This window comes from Camelus bactrianus, chromosome X, assembly GCF_048773025.1.
Source record: "Camelus bactrianus isolate YW-2024 breed Bactrian camel chromosome X, ASM4877302v1, whole genome shotgun sequence".
Classification (NCBI taxonomy): Eukaryota; Metazoa; Chordata; class Mammalia; order Artiodactyla; family Camelidae; genus Camelus; species Camelus bactrianus.
In genome coordinates, this window is record NC_133575.1 from 117743898 (window position 1) to 117765840 (window position 21943).

At 39.2% G+C, this 21943-nt stretch overlaps 1 protein-coding gene across 4 annotated transcripts in view; it reads right to left on the reverse strand.

Moving 5' to 3' along the window:
- Positions 1-21943, reverse strand: part of GAB3 (GRB2 associated binding protein 3) — a 70356-nt gene that overhangs the window by 14602 nt on the left and 33811 nt on the right. For all 4 annotated transcript variants that reach the window (XR_012504536.1, XM_074358896.1, XM_010967102.3 and 1 more), the window contains 4 exons: positions 20904-21093; positions 20022-20476; positions 1549-1604; positions 896-1115 (listed from right to left, as the gene is read on the reverse strand). Coding sequence is in view for 3 of the 4 variants with exons in the window: in XM_074358896.1 (XP_074214997.1) it covers positions 896-1115; positions 1549-1604; positions 20022-20476; positions 20904-21093 (921 nt within the window). In the remaining variant the exon portion in view is untranslated. The remainder of the gene's footprint in view (positions 1-895; positions 1116-1548; positions 1605-20021; positions 20477-20903; positions 21094-21943) is intronic.

The following is a 21943-nucleotide window of genomic DNA, read 5'->3' on the forward strand; positions in this document are numbered from 1 at the left end:
GAGCAAAACCATAATAACTCCCTCAAAGTTACAGGTCCCTGTGAAACTGTTTTCTGACCAGAAGGAATGGTCAACTTCTTCTAAACGTCGTAAGATGGGGTCTGTTCTCCTATTTAGTAGCTATTTCACAATTCTCCTTCTTCCAGGTGGTTTTTACATACCCTCCCCCCACCAAACAGAAGAATCTGCCTGCTTCCTCATCTTAGCATCCCCAGCCCCGCCCAGCCCCAGTGCCTAGCACAGCACTCTGCACACAGCAAACACAGCGTTAAGTGTGATCTGACTCAAACTGAAGAGGGCGAGACTGGAATCGGTCAGACGGAAGTAGGGGACTTTGGGACCAGCTTTGGGCATGGGCACCTGAAGCAATGGTTTTTCCAAAGAGCAAAGAGAGGTGGGCGTGCACCAGGCGAATGAGCAAGAATGAAGTTAGCAAGTGACTGTGACCTGCTTTTCCTCTTTCATGCTGCTCATTTGCAAAGTCCTCTCTCTCCTCCCCCAAACACCTCTGCTGTCAGGCATGCGCAGGGCAGTGAGCGATGCTACATCTGACCAGGTGCAACATTCAGGAATGTGGGTGAGAGGTCATTGTTGACCACCTAACAAAGGAGAGCACTGAGATTACATTTTAGTGCTCTTTAAATAGGGAGACGCCAGGGGGATTCCATTCCCACCCATCGCCACTCACTGCTGAGGCCTCGTTAGAGACACGGCCAAAGACGAGCCCGCTGGAATGGACTTGGCTTTGTCGGCCGCACGCGCACGCCCACGCCCACAGTGACTGTAAGTCCCATTTGATCAGGACAACCTGGGCCAGCAAGGCTCCCCAGCTCTTCCCATCCAACCCTTGCCCTTAGCCCTCCCAGTGTTCTGGGATGGCTTCTCTAGCGCTTACGTTTCCTCTGAGGCTTGAGGTTTCTGTTCACCGGGGGAGGCTCCAGGTCCGCAGGGAGGTCAGGCAATGGGCTTGAGAGGCTTCCTGAGCTCATCGGGATGTAGTCATCAGGGCTGCCGTGGGGTCCGGGGCCAGAGGTGGTGGCTTGGGGTCTCATGGGCACGTAGCTGTCTTCGGCACTGGCCGAGGCTGCGGGGTACGTGGGAAAAAATCTGCACGGCTGCAAGAGACCAGGTATAGGTCAGGAACTGTGGAACAGTCACAGAAACTGCTACCAGCGGGCAAATTACCCAAGAATAACTCTGACCTTCCCTAGGAAAGTCAGACAGGCCTCTAACTCAAGCTCTGCCTGCGGACTTATTGTGTGATCTCTTGCCGGATGACAGGGGTTGATGACTTTATGCAGATGCTTTAAGTATGATGTGAGGACTTGAGCAGCTACCCTGAGCTGGAGAAGTGTCCAGGCCACTAGGACCGGCAGGGTCCTTATATAAAACACTGAGTCCAGTAGCTCCCGGCGAGTTGAAGCCTTAATTGGAGAGTGGAAGGGTTCTCAGAGAATCAGAGTGCTGAGTCTCAGAAGACATCAAGGGGACATATACAGGTCAGGCCAGTTTTTGGTAATATTGAATGAAGGCAAGAGCCAAACTTACCAAATTTAAACTTAGCCGCTTGTCTCGCTGTCTTAAAGACTGGCCTTCTACATCAGCTGCAAGAAAAAAGCCAGCGTGGTGAAAAATGGCCTCTAAGGACCATGTGCTCTCACTCTGCCTTACCACTCTGTCTTCATCAGTCACCACTTCTCCTTCCTCTCTCAGTGCAATCATAGTGGCCTTACTCTGCTGTTGTTCAAAGACACCAAGCTTTTCCCACTTGAAGGTCTTTGCTTTAGTTTTTTTTTTTTTTAAAGAATTAAAACAAAATTTTAATTTGCATATTTTATTCTTCCTCACTTTTTGGGGTTATTTTTGCTTATGCTTTGTAGGGGAGATAATTCTGTTCATTTATTTATTTACTTACTTTAATGGAGCCACTGGGGGTTGACCCCAGGAGCTCGTGCATGCTAAGCAATTTGCTCTACCCTCCCCCACCCTTGAGCCCGCAGTTCCTTCAAGTGTTTCTTCACATCTTCCCTCTCAATCAAAACTACCCTAATTACCCTTTTTCATATTATAACCTTGCCCCCACCTGCAGTTCCCTTCTAACAGGCCGTACACTTATTTACACAGCTTTATTTAGATATAACTGTCACATAACACTGTGTAAATTCACAGTGTACAACATGTTGATTGGCTACACATACACTGCAAAATAACCATCATAACGTTACGTAACAGCTCTGTACCATCACATAATTGCCATTTCTTTTTTTTCTTCCAGTTTTTTGAGCTATAAGTGACACACAGCACTGTATGATTTTCAGGGGTATAGCATCATGATTTGACTTCCACACATCATGAAACGACAACCACAATGAATTTAGTGCACCTCCATCATCTCATATAGGTACATTAAAGAAACAGGAAAAAGTTTTCCTTGTGATGAGACCTCTTAGGATTTATTCTCATAACAGCTTTCATGTGTAAATACAGCAGTGTTCATTGCATTTATCGTGTCGCACAGTCGCATCCCCAGCACTTATTTGTCTTATCGCTGCAAGTCTGTACATTTTTCCGCCTTCATCCAGTTCCCCCCCTCCCAACTCTCAGCCTCTGGTAACCACAAATCTGATCTCTTTTTCTATGTTTGTTTGTTTCTGAAGTATAACTGACCTACAACACTAAGTGAGTTCATTAGTTATACTTCAGAAACATACTCATAGAAAAAGATAAGATTTGTGTTTACCATTTCTTTTTTCGTGTTGTGAATATTTAAGATCTACTATCTTAATCACAATTTACTGTGCATTAGAGCCTCCAGAACTTAGTCATCTTCTAACTGGAAGTCTGCACCCTTCGATCAATCTCTCATTTCCCCCACCCCACCAGCTCCTGGTAACCACCATTCTACTGTTTACTAATTTGCCTTTTTCAGATCCCACATATAAATATCACACAATATTTGTCTTTCTCTGACATTTCACTTAGCATAATGACCTCAAGATCCACCCATGTTGTCACAAATGGCAGGATTTCCTTCTTCCTCATGGCTCAATGATATTCCATTCCATCTTCTTTATCCAGTCATCTGTTGATGGACATTTAGGTTGTTTCCATATCTCTATCATGAATAATGCTGCAGTGAATATGGCAGTGCAGATATCTTTTTTAAGATCCTGTTTTCATTTCCTTTGAGTAATATACTCAGAAATAGGGTTACTGAATTATATGACAGTTTAGTTTTAATTTTTTGAGGAACCTCCATACTTCTTTTTATAGTGACTGAACCAATTTATATTTCCATCAACAGTGCACAAGAGTTACTTTTTCTCCACATCCTTGTCAATACCCGTCATCTCCTGTCTTCTTGATGATAGCCATTCTAACTATCTCACTGCAGTTTTGATTTGCGTTTCCCTGATGATTAGTAATGTTGAGCATCTTTTCTTGTATGTGTTGGCCATCTGTATGTCTTCTTTGGAAAAATGTTTATTCAGTTCCTCTGCCCATTTTTATCAGTCTGCTTTTGTTGTTGCTGCCATTGTTACTGAGTCGTATGAGTTCTTTATAGATTTTGAATTTGAATCCCTTATCAGATATGTGGTTTGCAAATATTTTCTCCCATTTCATAGGTTACCCTTTCATTTTGGTGATTGTTTCTTTTGCTGTGCAGTTTTTTAGTTCGATGTAGTCCTGCTTATTGACTTTTTGCTTTTGCTGCTTGTGCTTCTGGCATCATTGCTGAGAATAATGTCAAGGAGATTTTCCCCTAAGTTTTCTTCTAGGAGTCTTACAGATTCAAGACTCATGATTAAGTCTTTAATCCATTTCAAGCTAATCTTCAGAGTGGTGTAAGATAGGGGTCCAATTTCATTTTTCTGCCTGTGGTTATCCAGTTTTCCCAACATCATTTATTGAAGAAACTATCCTTTCCCCATTGAGTATTCTTGGCTTCCGTGTCAGATATCAGCTGACTGTATCCATGGGGCTTTACTCCTGGCCCCTCTATTTTTATTAATACTGCTTTGTAGTTGTTGTTTGGTATCAGGAAGTGTAATGCCTCTAGCTTTGTTCTTCTTTCTCAAGATTGCTTTGGCAATTCAGGGTCTTTTGTGCTTCCATACAAATTTTAGGAATTTTCTATTTCTGTAAAAATTGCCATTGCAATTTTGATAGGGATTTCATTGAATCTATAGATGATTTGGGTAGTATGAACATTTTAACATTAATTCCGATCCATGAATTCAGGATCTCTTTCGCTTGTGTGTGTCTTTTTTAAATTTCTTTCATCAAAGCCTTGCAGTGTTTGGCGTACAGGACTCTCACATCCCTGGTTCAACTTATTCCCGAGCATTTTGCTGGTTCCGATGCTGTTGTGAGTGGGATTATTTTCTTTATTTCTTTTTTAGGTTTTAGTGTCTAGAAATGCAGCTGATATCTGTATGTTGACTTTGTATCCTGCAACTTTACTGAAATTGTTGATTAGTTCTAAGTTTTTTGTGTGTATCCTTATATTACCTACAAATAACAACTTTACTTCCTTCTTTCTGATATGGGTGCCTTTTCTTTATTTGTCTTGCCTGATCACTTTGGCTAGACATCGCATTGACCACTTCTGTGCTGAGTAAGACTGGTGAATGTGGGAGCCCTTGTCTTGTTCCCCTGATCTAAGAGGAAAAGCTTCCTGCTTTTCACCACTGAGTAGGTTAGCTGTCAATTGGTCATGTATAGCCTGCATTATGTTAATGTCTGCTCCTTCTATTCACAATTTCTTGAGGGTTTTTATCATGAAAAGATGTTGGATACTGTCAAATGCTTTTTCTGAATATACTGACATGATCATGTGACCTTTGTCTTTTATTCCATTAATGTAGGTATCACATTTATTGATTTTTATATGCTGAAACATCCCTGCGTCCCGGGGACAAATCCCACTGGACTGTGGTGTATGATCCTCTTAATGTGAACCTGAATTCAGTTAGTAGCCGATATTTTGTTGAGAACTTTTGCATTTTTATTCATCAGGGACATTGGTCTATAGTTTTCTTTTGTAGTGTCCTTCTCAGGCTTTGGTAAAAGAGTAATGCTGGCCTTATGAGTTTGGAAAGTACTCCCTCCTCTTCAGTTTTCTGGAAGAACTTAAGAAATATTGGTATTACTGCTTCTTTAAATGCTTGGTAGAAATCACCAGTGAACCCATCTGGTCCTGGACTTTTCTTTGTTGGGAGATTTTTGATTACTGATTCAATTTCCTTTCTCATGAATGATCTGATAAGATTTTATTTTTTCATGATTCAGTTGTAGTAGATTGTATGTTTCCAGGAATTTATCCATTTCGTCTAGGTTATCCAATTTGTTGACATATAATTGTTCATAGTAGTCTCCTACAATCCTTTGTGTTTCTGAGTATAAGTTGTAATGTCTCCTCTTTCCATTCTGATTTTATTTATTTGAGTCTTTGCTCTTTTCTTCTAAGTTAGTGTAGCTAAAGTTTTCTCATTTTTATTTTTTTAAAAACAAACTCAGTTTTGTTTATCTTTTCTTGTTATTCTGGTTTCTATTTCATTTATTTCTGCTCTGATCTCTGTTGCTTCTTTTCTGATGTCAACTTTGGGCTTAGTTTGTTCTTTTTCTAGTTCACTAAGGTGTAAAGTTAGGTTGGTTATTTGACATCTTTCTTTTTTCCTAATATTGATGTTTCTCACTATAAACTTCCCTTTTAGAACTGCTTTTGCAGCATCCCATAGGTTTTGGTATTTTGTGTTTCCATAGTCATTTGTTTCAAGAAAATTTTTAATTTGCTTTTTGATTTCTTCTTTGACCTATTGGTTGTTCAGGAGTGTGTTGCTAAATTTCCACATATTTGTGAATTTTCCAGTCTTCTTCCTGTTATTCATTTCTAGTTTCATACCACTGTGGTTCAGAAAAGATACTTGGTATGATTTCTTCTTAAGTTTTCTAAAACTTGTTTTGTGGCCTATCATAAGATTTATCCTAGACAATGTTCCATGTGCTTGAGAGGAAGAATGTGTATTCCACTGCTATTGGATGGAATGTTTGTATATGTCTGTTAGATCAATTTGGCCTGAAGTATGGTTCAAGTCCAATATTTCCTTGTTGATTTTGTCTGGATGATCTATCTAGTTTTGAAAGTGAGGTATTGAAGTCTTCTCCTGTCATTATATTATTGTCTATTTCTGTCTTCAGATCTGTTATTATTTGCTTAATATATTTTGGTGCTCAGATGTTGGGTGCATTTCTTTCCCAATTGTTGTATCTTCTTGATGAATTGGTCCTTTTTATCATATATAATGTCCTTGTCTCTTGTTACCATTTTTGGCTTAAAGTGTATTTTGTCTCATATAAGTATAGCAACTCTTGTTCACTTTTGGTTTCTACTTGCATGGAGTATCTTTGCCATCCCTTCAGTTTGAGAATATGTGTGCCCTTAAAGGTGATATTGAGTCTCTTGTAGGTAGCATATACTTGGGTGTCTTTGAAAATTCATCCAGCCACTCTATGCCTTTTGATTGGAGAACTCAACCCATTTACATTTAGAGTAATTACTATTATATAGGTAAGGACTTACTAATACAATCTTATTTTTTAGCTGTAATGAGTTCCCTTGTTTTTAAATTATGCTTATTGCCTGACTCTCACTGTTATAATGTAAAGTCTAGGAAGGAATTATTACTTTTTATTTTTATTTATTTGAAATAGGTTAATACACTCATAATTTTAAAACTTCAAAAGCAAAAACAAGGGAGTATAGAGTGGAAAGTCTTCCTCTTCCCTCATTCCCACAGCCATCCAGTCTTATCTCTGGAGGCCAAAAAAATGTCACCAGTTATATATTAAAATTAACTATATATATATATATATATACACACACACACACACATAGATACAGTCATAGATGGTACCATATTATACTCACTGTTCTGCAACCTGCTTCTTTTCACTTAATATCTTAGAGATCAATGCAGAAAAACACAGTAAAGAGTTTCTTCATTCTTTTATTCACTGGTACTGTATTTCATTCCACAGATGTACCATAATTTGAGTATTCCTTTAACATTAGATATCAAGTCTATTTCCAACATTTTGCTTTAAAATAAAGGACAGAAATGGATGGGAAATAGGAAAAGTGAAATAAGAATTGGTTAACTGTACTCAGGAAAGAAACTAAAGGAATAGAGAAAACCATCTCAGAAATGAAGCCTAAGTTACAAGATTCCAAGGGAAGAAGACACTCAAATTTAGTAGGTGGCATTGAAGAAAGGACAGAAAACAACTAAGAGAATAAAAAATAAGGAAGTAAAAAGGATCACAGAAAAAGCGGTTGAAATAGAAGACTTCAGGAAGAGAAGATGTGATATACATTTAATTAGATTTCCCCAAAAGGAAAACAAAACAGTGGTACATTACTAATATTCAAATCATAGTCCAAGGTCCACAAATAAATTAACACATGAATCTACATATTGAAAGGGCCCACCAAAAAAAAAAAAAACCATAAATACGAAACAGAAACAGATTCATAGACATAGAATACAAACTTGTTGCCAGGGGGGAGGAGGGTGGGAAGGGACTGGGATTTCAAAATGTAGGATAGATAAACAAGATTGTACTGTGTAGCTTAGGGAAATATATACAGGATCTTGTGGTGGCTCACAGTGAAAGAGAATGTGACAATGAATGTATGTATGTTCACATATAACTGAAAAAAATTGTGCTCTACACTGGAATTTGACACAACATTGTAAAATGACTATAACTCAATTAAAAAAAATGTTTAAAAAAAATAAAGAAAGGGCCCACCAAGTATCTGGAATAAATGAATGCTCGATTCTACCCAGAATGGTAAAATCTATTAAAACAGCTATATTGATAAAAATAATAGGATGAAAATAAGTTAAATACTCAGTTCAAAGCTAGAAAAAGAAAAATAGAGAAAAACAAAGGAAATTACAAAATAAAGCTAAAAGCAGAAAATAATAGAGTTCAGAGGAATAGTAGATTTTTTAAAATCAAAATCTTGGTTTCTTGGGGGAAAAATTAACCAAAAGGCAGCCCAATATAATCAATAAAAAGGGGGGCACAAATATACAAAATAAGAACTGGCAAGGAATTATCATTGAAACAGAGAAAATTTTAAAAAGCATAAGAGACAATTCTGTTGCAGTCAAATGCTCTACCACTGAGCTATAAGAGACAATTCTGCATGCCTCTACATAAATACATTTTTAAAAATCTAGATGAAATGGACAATTTCCTAAAAAAATATAGCATACCAAAATTGACACAAATAGGAATAGAAATCTAACACATATAAATTTCCATAGAATAAAACAGACAAACTTACCATGGAGCTACCTCCCCAAAGCACCAATATTAGATGGTTTCAACAGGCAATTTTAGCAAACTTTTAAAGACCAGATAGTCCCAATGCTACATAAATTGTTCCAGAGTTTAGAAAATCAAGGAATATTTCTAATTCTTTTTATGACATGTATAACTTTAGTAGTTAACCTAACACAGATAAAACATATCAGAAAAGTATACATTAATATCAATTATGATTATCAGTGCCAAAATCCTAAATAAAATATTAGCAAACAGAGGGAAATGAGACTACTGGAATGGCTGAGTGATTGAGCTCAGAAAAGCCATTCTGCAAGAAGCAATGATAAAACTGTACAAACTTATTTAAAAAAACCACCATTTGGGGACTCTGGAAATTTACCAAAAGCATACAATAAAATTATTTTATGTTGTATTGGGAAGCATTAAAAAAAAAAAAAACTACTGGCCATAAGTTAACAATGGTGAGACTCTGTGGTATTTTAGCATGGGATGCTCCAATCCACCTCACCAGCTCAATCAGCAGGAGTTCTACCAGGGCAAGGCAAGCCATAAAGACCAGCAGCTTTGCTGCCAAAGGGGACTAATTTGATTTGGATTAAAGCGTATAAAAAAATTCTATTCTTCCAGGTGCTATCAAAAGCTTACCAACATTCACATTATAGGGGCTCCAGAAGGAGAAGAGAGAGAAAGGGATCAAAATGTATTTGAAGAACTTATGGCTGAAAACTTCCCAAACCTAAAGAAGGAAACAGATATCCAGGTACAGGAAGCACAGAGGGTCCCAAACAGACCCACACCAAGATATCAAAATTTAAATGGCAAAAGTTAAAGATAAAGAGAGAATTCTAAAGGCAGCAAGAGGAAAAGAGTCATTTACAAGGGATTCCCTGTAAAGCAGTCAGCTGATTTCTCTGCAGACACTTTGCTGGCCAGAAGGGAGTGGCATGATATATTCAAAGTGCTGAAAGGGAAGAACCTGTAACCTAGGATACCTTACCCAGGAAGGTTACTGTTTAGAAAGAAGGAGAGACAAGAGCTTATCAGAAAAGCAAAAGCTAAAAGAGTTCATCAATGCTAAACCTACCCTAAAAGAAATGTTAAAGGGTCTTCTCTAAGAGTAAAAGAAGGAAGAATCTGTAGGAAAGGGAAAATCCCACTAGAAAAGGTAAATATATAGTAAGGGCTGCGGATCAACCACTTAAATAAGCCAGTACAAAGATTAAAAGACAAAAAATTATAAAATCAACTGTAACTGTAATAAACAGTTAAGGGATAGATATGAAGATGGAGAAAATATGAAATTGTGAACATGAAATGTGGGAGAGGGGAATAAAAATATAGAGCTTTTAGAATTTGTTTGAACTTAAATGGCTACCAGTTTAAAACAAGTAGACATAGTTATAGGTCAACATATATGAACCTCATATCAAAAACCTATAATAGATACACAAAAACTAAAAAGGAATGCAAACATAACACTAAATAAAATAAACCACAAGGGAAGAAACTAGAAGAAGGACAGAGAAGAACTACAAAAACAATAAGAAAACAAGTAATAAAATGGCAATAAGGACATACCTATCAATAATTTCTCTAAGTGTCAATGGGCTAAATACTCCAATCAAAAGCCATAGGGAGCTGACTGAATTGAAAACAAGACTCTTCAATATGCTGCCAACAAGAGACTCACTACAGGGTCAAAGACATACATAGACTGAATGTGAAGGGATAGAAAGAGGTATTTCATGCAAACAGAAATGACAAGAAAGTGGGGGTAGTGATATTCATATCAGACAAAAAGACTTTAAAACAAAGGATATAAGAAAAGACAGATGAAAATTATATAATAATAAAGAGATCAACACAAGAGGATATTACCCTGTTAACATATATGCACCCAATACAGGAGCACCTAAACATATAAAGCAAACATTAACAGACATAAAGGAAGAAATTGACAGTAACACAATAACAGTAGGGGACTTTTACACCCGACTTACATCAATGGACAGATCTTTCAGAGAGAAAACTAGGCAACAGTGGTCTTAAAAGACACAATAGACCAGTTGGACTTAATAGATGTCTGCAAGATATTCCATCTCAAAACAGCAAATACACATTCTTTGCAAGTGCACAGTAACAGTTCTCCAGGATAGATCACATGGTAGGCCACAAAGTAAGTCTCAACAAATTTAAGAGGACAGAAATTATATCAAACATTCTTTCCAACCACAATGGTATAAAACTAGAAATCAATTACAGAAAAGAAAGTGTGAAAAAGCACAAATGCATGGAGACTAATCAATATGCTACTTAAAAAAGCAATGGGTCAACGAAAAAGTCAAAGAGGAAATTAGAAAATACTTTGTGACAAATTAAAATGGAAAACAACACCCAAAAATCTATGGAATAAAGTAAAAGCAGTTCTATGAGGGAACTTTGGTCTTCCACAAGAAAAAAGAAAAATTTCAAATAAGCAAATTAACTTACTACCTAAAAGAATTTAAAAAGATGAACAAAGTCCAAAGCCAGCTGAAGGAAGGAAAAAATAAAGATTAGAGAGGAAATAAGTGAAACAGAGATTAAAAAAATAGAAAAAAAATCAATGAAACCAAGGACTGATTTTTTGAAAAGATAAACAAAACTGATAAATGGTTAGCCAGACTCATCAAGATAAAAAGATAGAGGACCCAAATAAACAAAAAAGAAATGAAAGGAGAAATGACAACAAATACCACAGAAATACAAAAAATCATAAAGAATAGTATAAATATCCCTTACACCAGACACAAAAATAAACTCAAAATGGATCAAAGACTTAAACATCAGACAACATACAATAAACCTCCTAGAAGAAAATATAGGCAAAACAGTATCTGACATACATCTCAAAAATGTTCTAGAGCAGTCTACCCAAGCCATAGAAATAAAAGCAAGAATAAACAAATGGGACCTAATGAAACTTACAAGCTTCTGCACAGCAAAGGGAACCATAAGTAAAACAAAACGACAACCTACAGAATGGGAGAAAATTTTTGCAAATGAAACCGACAAAGGCTTGATCTCCAGAATATATTAGCAGCTCATACAACTTAATAAGAGACAACCAAACAACCCAATCCAAAAATGGGCAAAAGACCTAAACAAGCAATTCTCCAGGGAAAGACATACAAATGATCAATAGGCACATGAAAAAAGGCTCAACATCACTAATTATCAGAGAAATGCATATCAAAACTACAATGAGGTATCACCTCACACCAGTCAGAATGGCCATCATTCAAAAGTCCACAAATGACAAGTGCTGGAGAGGCTGTGGAGAAAAGGGAACCCTCCTACACTGCTGGTGGGAATGCAGTTTGGTGCAGCCACTGTGGAAGACAGTATGGAGATTCCTCAAAAGACTAGGAATAGACTTACTGTATGACCCAGGAATCCCGCTCCTGGGCATATATCCAAAAGGAACCCTACTTCAAAAAGACGCCTGCACCCCAATGTTCATAACAGCACTGTTTGCAATAACCAAGACATGGAAACAGCCTAAATGTCCATCAACAGCTGACCGGATAAAGAAGATGTGGTGTATTTATACAATGGAATACTATTCGGCCATAAAAACCAAAAACATAATGCCATTTGCAGCAACATGGATGTTTCTGGAGAATGTCATTCTAAGTGAAGTAAGCCAGAAAGAGAAAGAAAAATACCATATGAGATCGCTCATATGTGGAATCTCAAAAAGAAACCCACAAACAAAGCATAAATACAAAACAGAAACAGACTCATAGAATACAAACTTGTGGTTGAACATTGTAAAATGACTATCAATCAATTAAAAATGCTAAAAAAAAAAGAATAGTATGAATAGTTATATGCCAACAAATTGGCAACCTAGAAGAAATGGACAAATTTCTAGAAATATACAACCTGCCAAGACTGAATCAAAAAGAAACATAAAATTTGAACTGACCAATCACTAGTAGTGAAATTGAATTTTTATTAAAAAAAAAAAATCCCAGCAAACAAAACTCCGGGACTGAATGGCTTCACAGGGGAATTCTACCGAACATATAAAGAAAAACTAATACCTATACATCTCAACTATTTCAAATAATTGAAAAGGACAAAACACTTTAAATTCATTCCATGAGGCCACCATTACCCTGGTACCAAAACCAGACAAAGACACTACAAAAAAAGAAAATTGTAGGCCAATATCTTTGATGAATGTAGATGCAAAAATCCTCAACAAAATATTAGCAAACTAAATCCAGCAATATATAAAAAGGATCATACACCATGATCAAGTGGATTTATTCCAGGAACACGAGGATGGCTCGCTATTTGCAAATCAATAAAACATGATTCACCACATTAACAAAAGGAAGGAGAAAAATCACATGATCCTCTCAATAGATGCAGAAAAAGCACTTGACAAAATTCAACACCCATTCATGATTAAGAAAACTCTCAACAAAATGGGCATAGAGGGAATATATCTCAACATAACAAAGGCCATTTATTACAAACCCACAGCTAGCATCATACTCAACAGTGAAAAGTTGAAAGCCTTTCCTCTAAATTCAGGAAAAAGGCTAGGATGCCCACTCTCGCCACTTCTGTTTAACATAGTATTGGAAGTCCTAGCCACAGCAATCAGACATGAAACATAAATAAAAAGGCATTCAAATTGGAAGGGAAAAAGTAAAGCTGTTACTATTTCCTGATGACATGATACTTTATATAGGAAACCCTAAAGTCTCCACTAAAAAGCTATTAGAACTAACAAATGAATTGAGCAAAGTTGCAGGATACAAGATTAATATAAAGAAATCTGTCACATTTCTGTACGCTAATGAGCTATCTGAGGGAGAAAGTAAAAAAAAAAAATCCCATTTAAAATTGCATCAAAAAGAATATAATACCTAGGCATAAACTTAACCAAGGAGGTGAAAGACTCATACTCGGAAAACTGTAAAACACTGATGAAGGGAACTGAAGACGATACAAAATAATGGACAGCTATCTTGACCTCTTGGATTGGAAAAATTAATCTTGTTAGGGTGTCCATTCTATCCAAAGCAATCTACAGATTTAATGCCATCCCTATCAAAATACCTATGACATTTTTCACAAAACTAGAACAAATAATCCTAAACTTCATATGGAAACACAAAAGACCTGAATTGCCAAAACAATCTTAAGAAAAAAGAACAAGGCTGCAGGTATAACCGTCCCAGATTTCAGACAATATTACAAAGCTACAGTAATCAAAACAGTGTGCTATTGGCACAAAAACAGACATATGAATCAATGGAACAGAATAGAGAGCCCAGAAACAAACCCACACACTTACAGTGCATTACTCTATGACAAAGGAGGCAAGAATATACAATGGAGAAAAGACAGTCTCTTCAATAAGTGGTGCTGGGAAAGCTGGACACTTACATGTAAAAGAATGAGGTTAGAACATTTCCTCACACCATATACAAAAATAAACTCAAAATGGATTAAAGACCTAACTGCAAGACCTGAAACCATGAAACTCCCAGAAGAGAACACAGGCAGAACAATGACATAAATCATAGCAATACTTTCTTGGATCTGTCTCCTAAGGAAAACAAATAAAAGCAAAAAAAAACAAAAAACAAAAACAAAAAACAAAACAGATGGGACCTAAATAAACCTAAAAGCTTTTGCACAGCAAAGGAAACCACCAACAAAACAAAAAGACGACCTACAGAATGGGAGAAGATATTTGCAAATGATATGACTGACAAGGGGTTAATATCCAAAACATACAAACATCTCATACGCCTCAATATTAAAAAAAAACCCCACAAACAATCCAATCAAAAACTGGGCAGAAGACTTGAGTAGTCATATTTCCAAAGAAGACACACAGATGGCTAACAGGCATATGAAAAGATGCTCAACACTGCTAATTATTAGAGAAATGCAAATTATAGAGAAATGTGAGGTGAGATATCACCTCACACCTGTCAGAATGGCCATCATCAAAAAGACCACAAATAACAAAAGTTGGCGAGGATGTGGAGAAGGGAGAACCCTCCTACACTTTTGGTGGGAAAGTAGATTGGTTGGCGCCACTATAGAAAATAGTATGGAGGTTCCTAAAAAAACTAAAAATATAACTACCATGTGATCCAGCAATTCCACTCCTGAGTGTACATAAGGAAAAAATGAAAACACTAATTCAAAAAGACACATTCACCCCAAGGTTCATAGCAGCACTAGTTACAGCCAAGATATGAGAGCAACCCAAGTGTCCATCAACAGATGACTGGGTAAAGAAGTTTTATATATATATATAGTGGAATATTACTATATAATATACTTATATATTATATATATAATGGAATATTACTCAGCCATAAAAAATCTGCTATTTGCAGCAACATGGATGGACTTGCAAAATATTATGCTTAGTGAAATAAGTCAGACAGAGAAAGACAAGTACTGTACAATTATCATCTATATGTAGAATCTAAAACATACAACAAATGAACATATGATAGCAAAACAGAAACAGACTCACAGACATAGAGAACATACTAGTGGTTAGGTAAGATAAGGGTAAGGTATTAAGAGATACAAACTACAGTGTATAAAACCGAAAAGCAACAAGGATATATTATACAGCACAAGGAATTATAGCCATTATTTTGTAATAACTTTTAATGGAGTATAATCTGTAAAAATACTGAATCACTATGCTATATACCTGAAACTAATATAATACTGTAAATGAACTATACTTAAAAAAATTCGCCAATAAACTTCTTCACATTAATAAAATCACATGATCATAAAATGCTTCAATAAATTGAACACCCATTCATGATTTTTAAAAATAACACAGCAAAATAAGAATATCAGAGAATGTCTTTAATCTAATGAACGGTTATCTACAAAAATCAACTGCAAACCACATTACAATGGCAAAACGCTGGAAGCTTTCCATCCAAGATCAGGAGTAAGACAAGGATCCCTGTTTTCATCACTACGGTTCAAAGATGTCCCAGACTCCCTAGCCCAAGCAGTGACATAAGAAAAAGTAAATGAAAGATATGTGTTATAAAAAAAAGTTATTAGTATTTGCATGTGATATGATTGTATACAAAGGAAATGCAAATAAATGTATAGTTTAGAAAAGGTAGATACAAAATCAAAATACAAAGCTAATTTATTTCATGCAACAGCAAAGAAGTTATTTAAAATAAAATACCATTGAGAATAACAGAAAAATAACAAATACAAGGGAATATATTAAGGAGATACACAAGTCTTCACTAAAAGCTGTAAAACATTATAGACAGAAACAAAATATGACCTCTATAAATAGAAGGACAGTTCCCCTTCACGAATTGGAAAACCCAGTATTGTAAGTATGCCAAATCTTCACAAGTTGATCTATAGATACAGTGCAATCCTCCTCAAATCGCCTATATATTTGTATATGTATGTCTGGAACCTGACTAGCTGACTGTAAAATTGGCCTGGTATAGGCATGGCACTCTTAAAGAACAGGTGGGCTTTTACTCGGTGTCAAGACAGAAAGCTACAACGATTAAAAGTGTGGCACTGAGGGGTTGGGGAATTGGATGAAGGCAGTCCAAAAGCACAGACTGCCAGCTATAAGATAGTAAGTACTAGGAACGTAACATACAGCAGGACAGATGTATAACTAACTAACACTGCTGCAGGTTACATAAGAAAGTTGTTAAGGGAGTAAATCCTAAGAGCTCTCATCACAAGCAAAAGTGTCTTTTTCTATTTCTTTAATGTTGTATCTACTTGAGATGATGGGTGCGCACTCAACTTATTGTGGTCATCACTTCATGATGTACGTAGGTCAGATCATTATGCTGCACCCCTGAAACTCACACAGGGCTGCATGTCAATTACACCTCAGAAAGACTGGAAGAAAAATAAAAGAAAAAAGATCTGAGCAAGACAGAGCCCACTGGGCCTCGCAGGCTACGGTAAGAAATTTAGATTTTATTCTAAGTGCAAAGAGAAATCATTGCACTAAAAACCATAGACTGGTTTTTAGCAAGGAACTGACTATCTGATTTACATTTTTAAAGATCACTGTGGCTGCAGGAGTGATGGAAACGTAAGCTATCTTGATTGTGGTGGTGGTTTCATTTATGTAGACATCTATCAAAATTCATCTAATTGTACATCTGAAATATGTGTAGTTTACTGTACAGGAATTATACTATAATAAAGGGGTTAAAAAAAAAAAAAAGAAAGACCTGTGCTGACATGATCTAAGGCGAGCCAGCTGCATTGCAGTGGATGTGTTCAGATTCATTTATGCTTTGAAAAGGATATAGTAGGGATTTCTGATTGTTCAATTTTGTTTTTTTCCAGGAAGGAAGTATTCACTCACTCCTTATACAATAAAAACTTAACAAAATAAGCTGAGGAATGTGTTTTGTTAAAGATGTTGCTGATTAAACAATCACTTGCAATTGAAAACTCTTAGAATATTTATCAACACTATAGATATATCATTTTTATAATTAAGCAACAAATTAAGCCAGGAAAGAAAAGCAAAATAACCCTGCCTCAAATGTTTTTGTTAAACTGTAGTTCAAAGGTATAGCATTATAATCAGATACTGCAGGGAATGGAGATGATACAGAGTCTAAAATCTAAAACAGTCTTTATCTTTTATAAATACTAAAATATTTATGAATGAAGTGATAGCATGAAAAATGTTTCAAAATAATCGTTGGGTATAGATAAACTAAGATCAGTCATCTGTTGGTAACTGTTAAAGCAGGGAAAGGGTACACAGGAGGTCATCACACCATTCCCTACTTTTGTAAATGTGTGAAGTTTTCTATAATAGAGGTTTATTTTAAATCCCTTTAAGGGACTAGGGGTGGGGAAATTAAAAGTTAAGGATAGTTCATTTTGATTTTTTTAAAGGTAATTTCTAATATAAACTCTACAGCCATAAACATTTACAGTTCTTAGTATAAAACACAAAGGCTCAGGCAGCACTCACACAAAGAAGCGTGTGTGCAGAAAGCGTGGTGCAATGGCACTACGCTGTGAACCAGGCACCGTCACTTACAGGGGCCTGGTGGCAGCTATCTGGGTGCTCTTGACAGGTACAGGGCGGGGGGAGCAGTCTTCAAAGCAGCATGAAGATTTCAAACATTTCCCAATTACATTTTCTCAAGGGAAAGATCAGATCAATGTACTGAATACAGGAGTCCAGATTGCTTGAGGAAGTAAGAAATTTGGGTATGAGATAGACCATTAGTACTTTCCTTATTCAGGCATAAGAATATTGAACAGGAAAGATGTAACACAGAAGGAAATTAAGAATCTACGGTCTGCTGGATACTGTATATTGGTTTCACTTAATTTTCACCACAAACCTAGAAATTAAACATCTTTCAGACTTTTATAACGGAGGGAACAGAGGCTCAGAGAAATCACACAACCTGCCTGAAGACTGACGGGAACTGCCGGACAAGGCTCAGGCCCAGAGCCCAGCTGTCTCGGCGGCACAGCGGGACCTGCTGCCTGAGGAGCGCAGGCCCGCCCTCCAGTTACTGAACCTGGCAGACCTCACTCCCCCAACCCATCACTTAATGTCACATCTTAGCCACCGTTACTTGCAGCCTCACAGTTGAATCTGCAATCTAGTGGGTGCCAAGATTGCATCTGCAAAGGTTTTTGAATTGCTAAGTCAAGTCACCTCGGGCCAGACACTCTGCACTGAGAGCCATCGTGGTTTCCTGCTTCCGCGCTGCTCGGGCAGAAGCAGGGCCTCACCACGTACCCAGAGCACTCGGGATGCCCCCCATGCACCCAGCACCCAGCACGATGCCCGAGGCCTGCTCGCAAGTGCCAGAACGACCACCAGGATTGGGGGGCCACCTAATCGGTGGCTTTGAAGAACTCTGCAAAGGTTCTCCTCAGCGATCTCACGAAAGGAGGAAGGTGCTGAGAACCCGATGAAGCTTCAGAATCAACAAGGTGGCTGAATCCCAGATTCCTCAGGATATCAAGAAGCTAAGCATTCAGGGAAAAGGGCGCATCCGGGCCTCGGGCAACTGCACAAAGTGGCCACTGACCAAGCCACCCCCACTCGGGTGATTTCATTAAGACTGGTCACCTGGATGAGCAGATGAAAGCCACCAGAGAACCGGGTGACCAAAGAACTGACTGGCACAAGGTGGGGTCCCCAACTCTGGTGTGTCAGAGTCTCTTTGACAAGCACACCCTAAGAGACCGTGGCCACGAGAGGTAGCCCTGAGGGTGATCTTCCTGAAGGTCACAAAGGCGAGGCACGCACGTCTAGGTTACCTTCACCTCTTCTATAAGTTGTACCAAAACATATCCTTAAGATCTTTAATTTGTCCTGTTCCTTCACATCAAGTCATTTGGTAGACACCCCTCTCCCCTCAAAAAGAGTGGCACTGATGCAGGCTGGGTGGGTCCCCAGGGGAGAGGGCGGAGCTGAGATGCACCCCTCCACACACACACACACACAAGGTCACTTGATTTATGACGGGGGTGCTGGGGAGCCTCAGGGACAGACGGCCTCGCCAACAAGGGTGCCGGGTCACTGGGGACCCGCCAGGACAGTAATGAGCCCTGAGCCCTGAGCCCTGAGCCCGCTCGGCCGCCGATTCCCGCGGGACCTGGAGGCAGAAGGCTGAGCGATCGGTTTGCCGCCTTCCCTCCCCGGACCCGGCCCTTTCGGCGTCTGTCCGCCACTGCGGTCCTGGTCTTTGCTTCTTGGTGAAAACCTCCACTTCGATCAGCTTTAGCCTTTGCTTCCCTTCGTGTAAAACAACACAACCTAATTGTTTTATGTCTGTTTTGAAAGTTTCAATCATTTAAATTTTTTTGTTCTTCAATTTCAGGCTTTTAACTCATTTTCATATGCTATTGTTTTACTGGTTTTGTTCATTTCACTTTCCAAAATCTGCTCACCTGTTCTTTCAGTTTTCCTTTTCTGTGCACTGTTCACACATGTCATCTCACTCATTTCAGAAGGAAGTTCCATGTGTAGTGGTCACATTACTAGGGATACTGGGGAGTTTTTGTCAGAGTGACTTAGTGCCTCAGTCAGAATGAGAGATTTATACAATTTGAAATGAGTTTGCATTCCTTAAACTTCCATAATTCCTTTAAAACATGGCCTTATAGGTAGCAGTGCAGGAGTGATTATATTTGGATGGAGAGGGAGGAGAGAGAGAGAGAGGACAAGGCAACCCCATGAGAATCAATGGATTTACAGAAAAAGGCAAAAGCAGGTCCCTGAGCTGCTCCAAGCACCAGGAGCTTGGTGTTGGTGGGGGCAGTAGAGGAAGCCCATCACATGGGCAGGAACATGGCTCAGGGACCAGGGCTCGGACTTCTTCCAGCATCTCCAGGAACCCAACTGTCTCTTCCGTTGGCCAGAGTCACAGGAGTACAGGGTGGGGGCACCCTGGGAGCGGGAGAGTTGTTAGTATTCGGGAAGCTTCCACCAAGGGCCTAACCCCACTGGGAGGCAGGACTGGCTTGAGCAAAGGACACTGGCCAACGTCCTTCCGAGAACACAAGGAGTAAAGAGGAGCTGGGATTCTCTCTGTACCTGAATGTGAGCATCCAACACTTACCTTTCCAGGCTCTCATGTTATCTAGACCAGAGAGAGAGATTCTTCTCGGGACCATTGTGCATTCTGGTTTCTCGATGCTGCTGCGCCCACTCCACACCAGCTGCTCATCCAGGCGCCGTTCAGAGAGATGGCTTGGCTTAGGGGGCCGGGGAGGGGGTGTGTGGGCCAGGACGTCTTGGTCTTTTACCCCATAGGGCAAGGAACCTTGATTTTTATCGACCTGAATGCTGGCCTTTAAGGAAGTTTCCAGCAATGGTAAAGAAAAGTGGTCACTGGGTGGCCCATTGGTGTCTCTAGTCCAGACCAGAGCAGCCTGAGGGCCACTGCCCTGGCGTGAGCGGAACATCAAACTGCTGAGGGGCAGCGGCTGCAGGCTGTCCACGAAAACGTCATCAGATGACATCTGCTCCAAGGAGCGGTCGGAGTTGGACCAGCTCTCACGTCTGGTGGGTAGGCTGAGGGAAGACAAGCACACAGAGATGACTGATAGACCCTGGGTCGAAGTCTGAGGAAGAAAACATCTTCCCACCACAAAACCCATTCCTCCAATACAGCCAGCCCTTTCTTTAACTTGTAAGAGCCGCATTCCTTCTACAACCCTCGCTGACACCAACCCCTCGATGCAGAGGGAAAAAGAGTTGGTTTATATTTTTCACCCTGTAAGTGTCAGATACAGATGAAAATGCAAGGTTAGAACTGAAAGCCACAACGCTAAAATCCCTGAGTCACTTCGCTGGGTACCCTACATGCTTCAGCCTTTCTAGTGGTTGACTAGAAGGTGCTCCTGCTGCACGGACGGACTTAGTCAGGGATGCTGAGCGCATCTCGGTGACGAGGGCAGCACAAGGAAGCTGGGTGCGTTCTGTAAAGAGAGAAGCGTACCTGGCATGGCGCAGTCTTCCAGTCTCACAGTTGGACAGAATCAGATAATCAGGAAGGAAGAGAAACTCTGACTCACTTCCGGTCTCCTCAGTGGCTACAGTACTAGAGCTTGGGTCATCTCTTGTGTGAAGGGCGCTGGCGGGGGATGGCTGCACAGAGGAGGCTGTGCGAGAGAGGCTCTCCACGGAATCTGCAGGACAAATCATTTCCCAGTTGAACGGTTCATATTGGCTCAAACACGATTTCTCAAACAGCATCTAAGAGGCCCAACAGAAAATGCGAATAGCAGCTGGTGTTTGTACTGATGGAGGAGCCCATTTCCCCAAGCTATAAACAATGTCTGGGAAAGAGGGCCAGTGTTCCCAGAGTGAAGTGTTGAATCAATTAAGAGTAAAAAAACAAAAAACAAAAACCAAAAACATCCCCCCAAAAGCCAAGCATTCTTGGCCTGAAACTCTGAAGTTGGATAGTCCACACACAGCTTCTTTAAAGCCCCAGCCCAGCATCACTGTTTATTCACTCAACAAACACACACAGATATATACACATATCTGGATATGTATTTATGCACAACAAATACCTATACATAAACCTACACGTGCATTGTGCATATATGCCCACATAGATATATACATCTGCTTATGTCTATAGAGAATACTTCTTTTTGCACCTACTGTGTGCCCAGAACTGTTATACCTCTGCCAGTACAGAGAGACTACGACCCTGCCCTGCCTGGAGGACAAAGGCCAACTACCACACAGAGAGCAGTGTTCATGACTGACTGCTAACGATGTACGAGGGAAAGGAATGAAAGAAAGAAAGTGCTGTGAAGGCCATGTTCAGAATCTCCCAATGAAAAGCCACAATTTTATGTCCCTTTGGAACCAAGTGGGCAGGAATCCAGGATTCCTGAGTGGCCCAGAACTGCCTGGGTGCAAGGCCAGGCTCGCCTATCCAGCTGGGCAAGTTCCCCACCTGCTCCAAGTTTCCTGGTCTGAGGATAAGACGCGCTCATCCGCTAACTGAGCTCCTGGCCACAA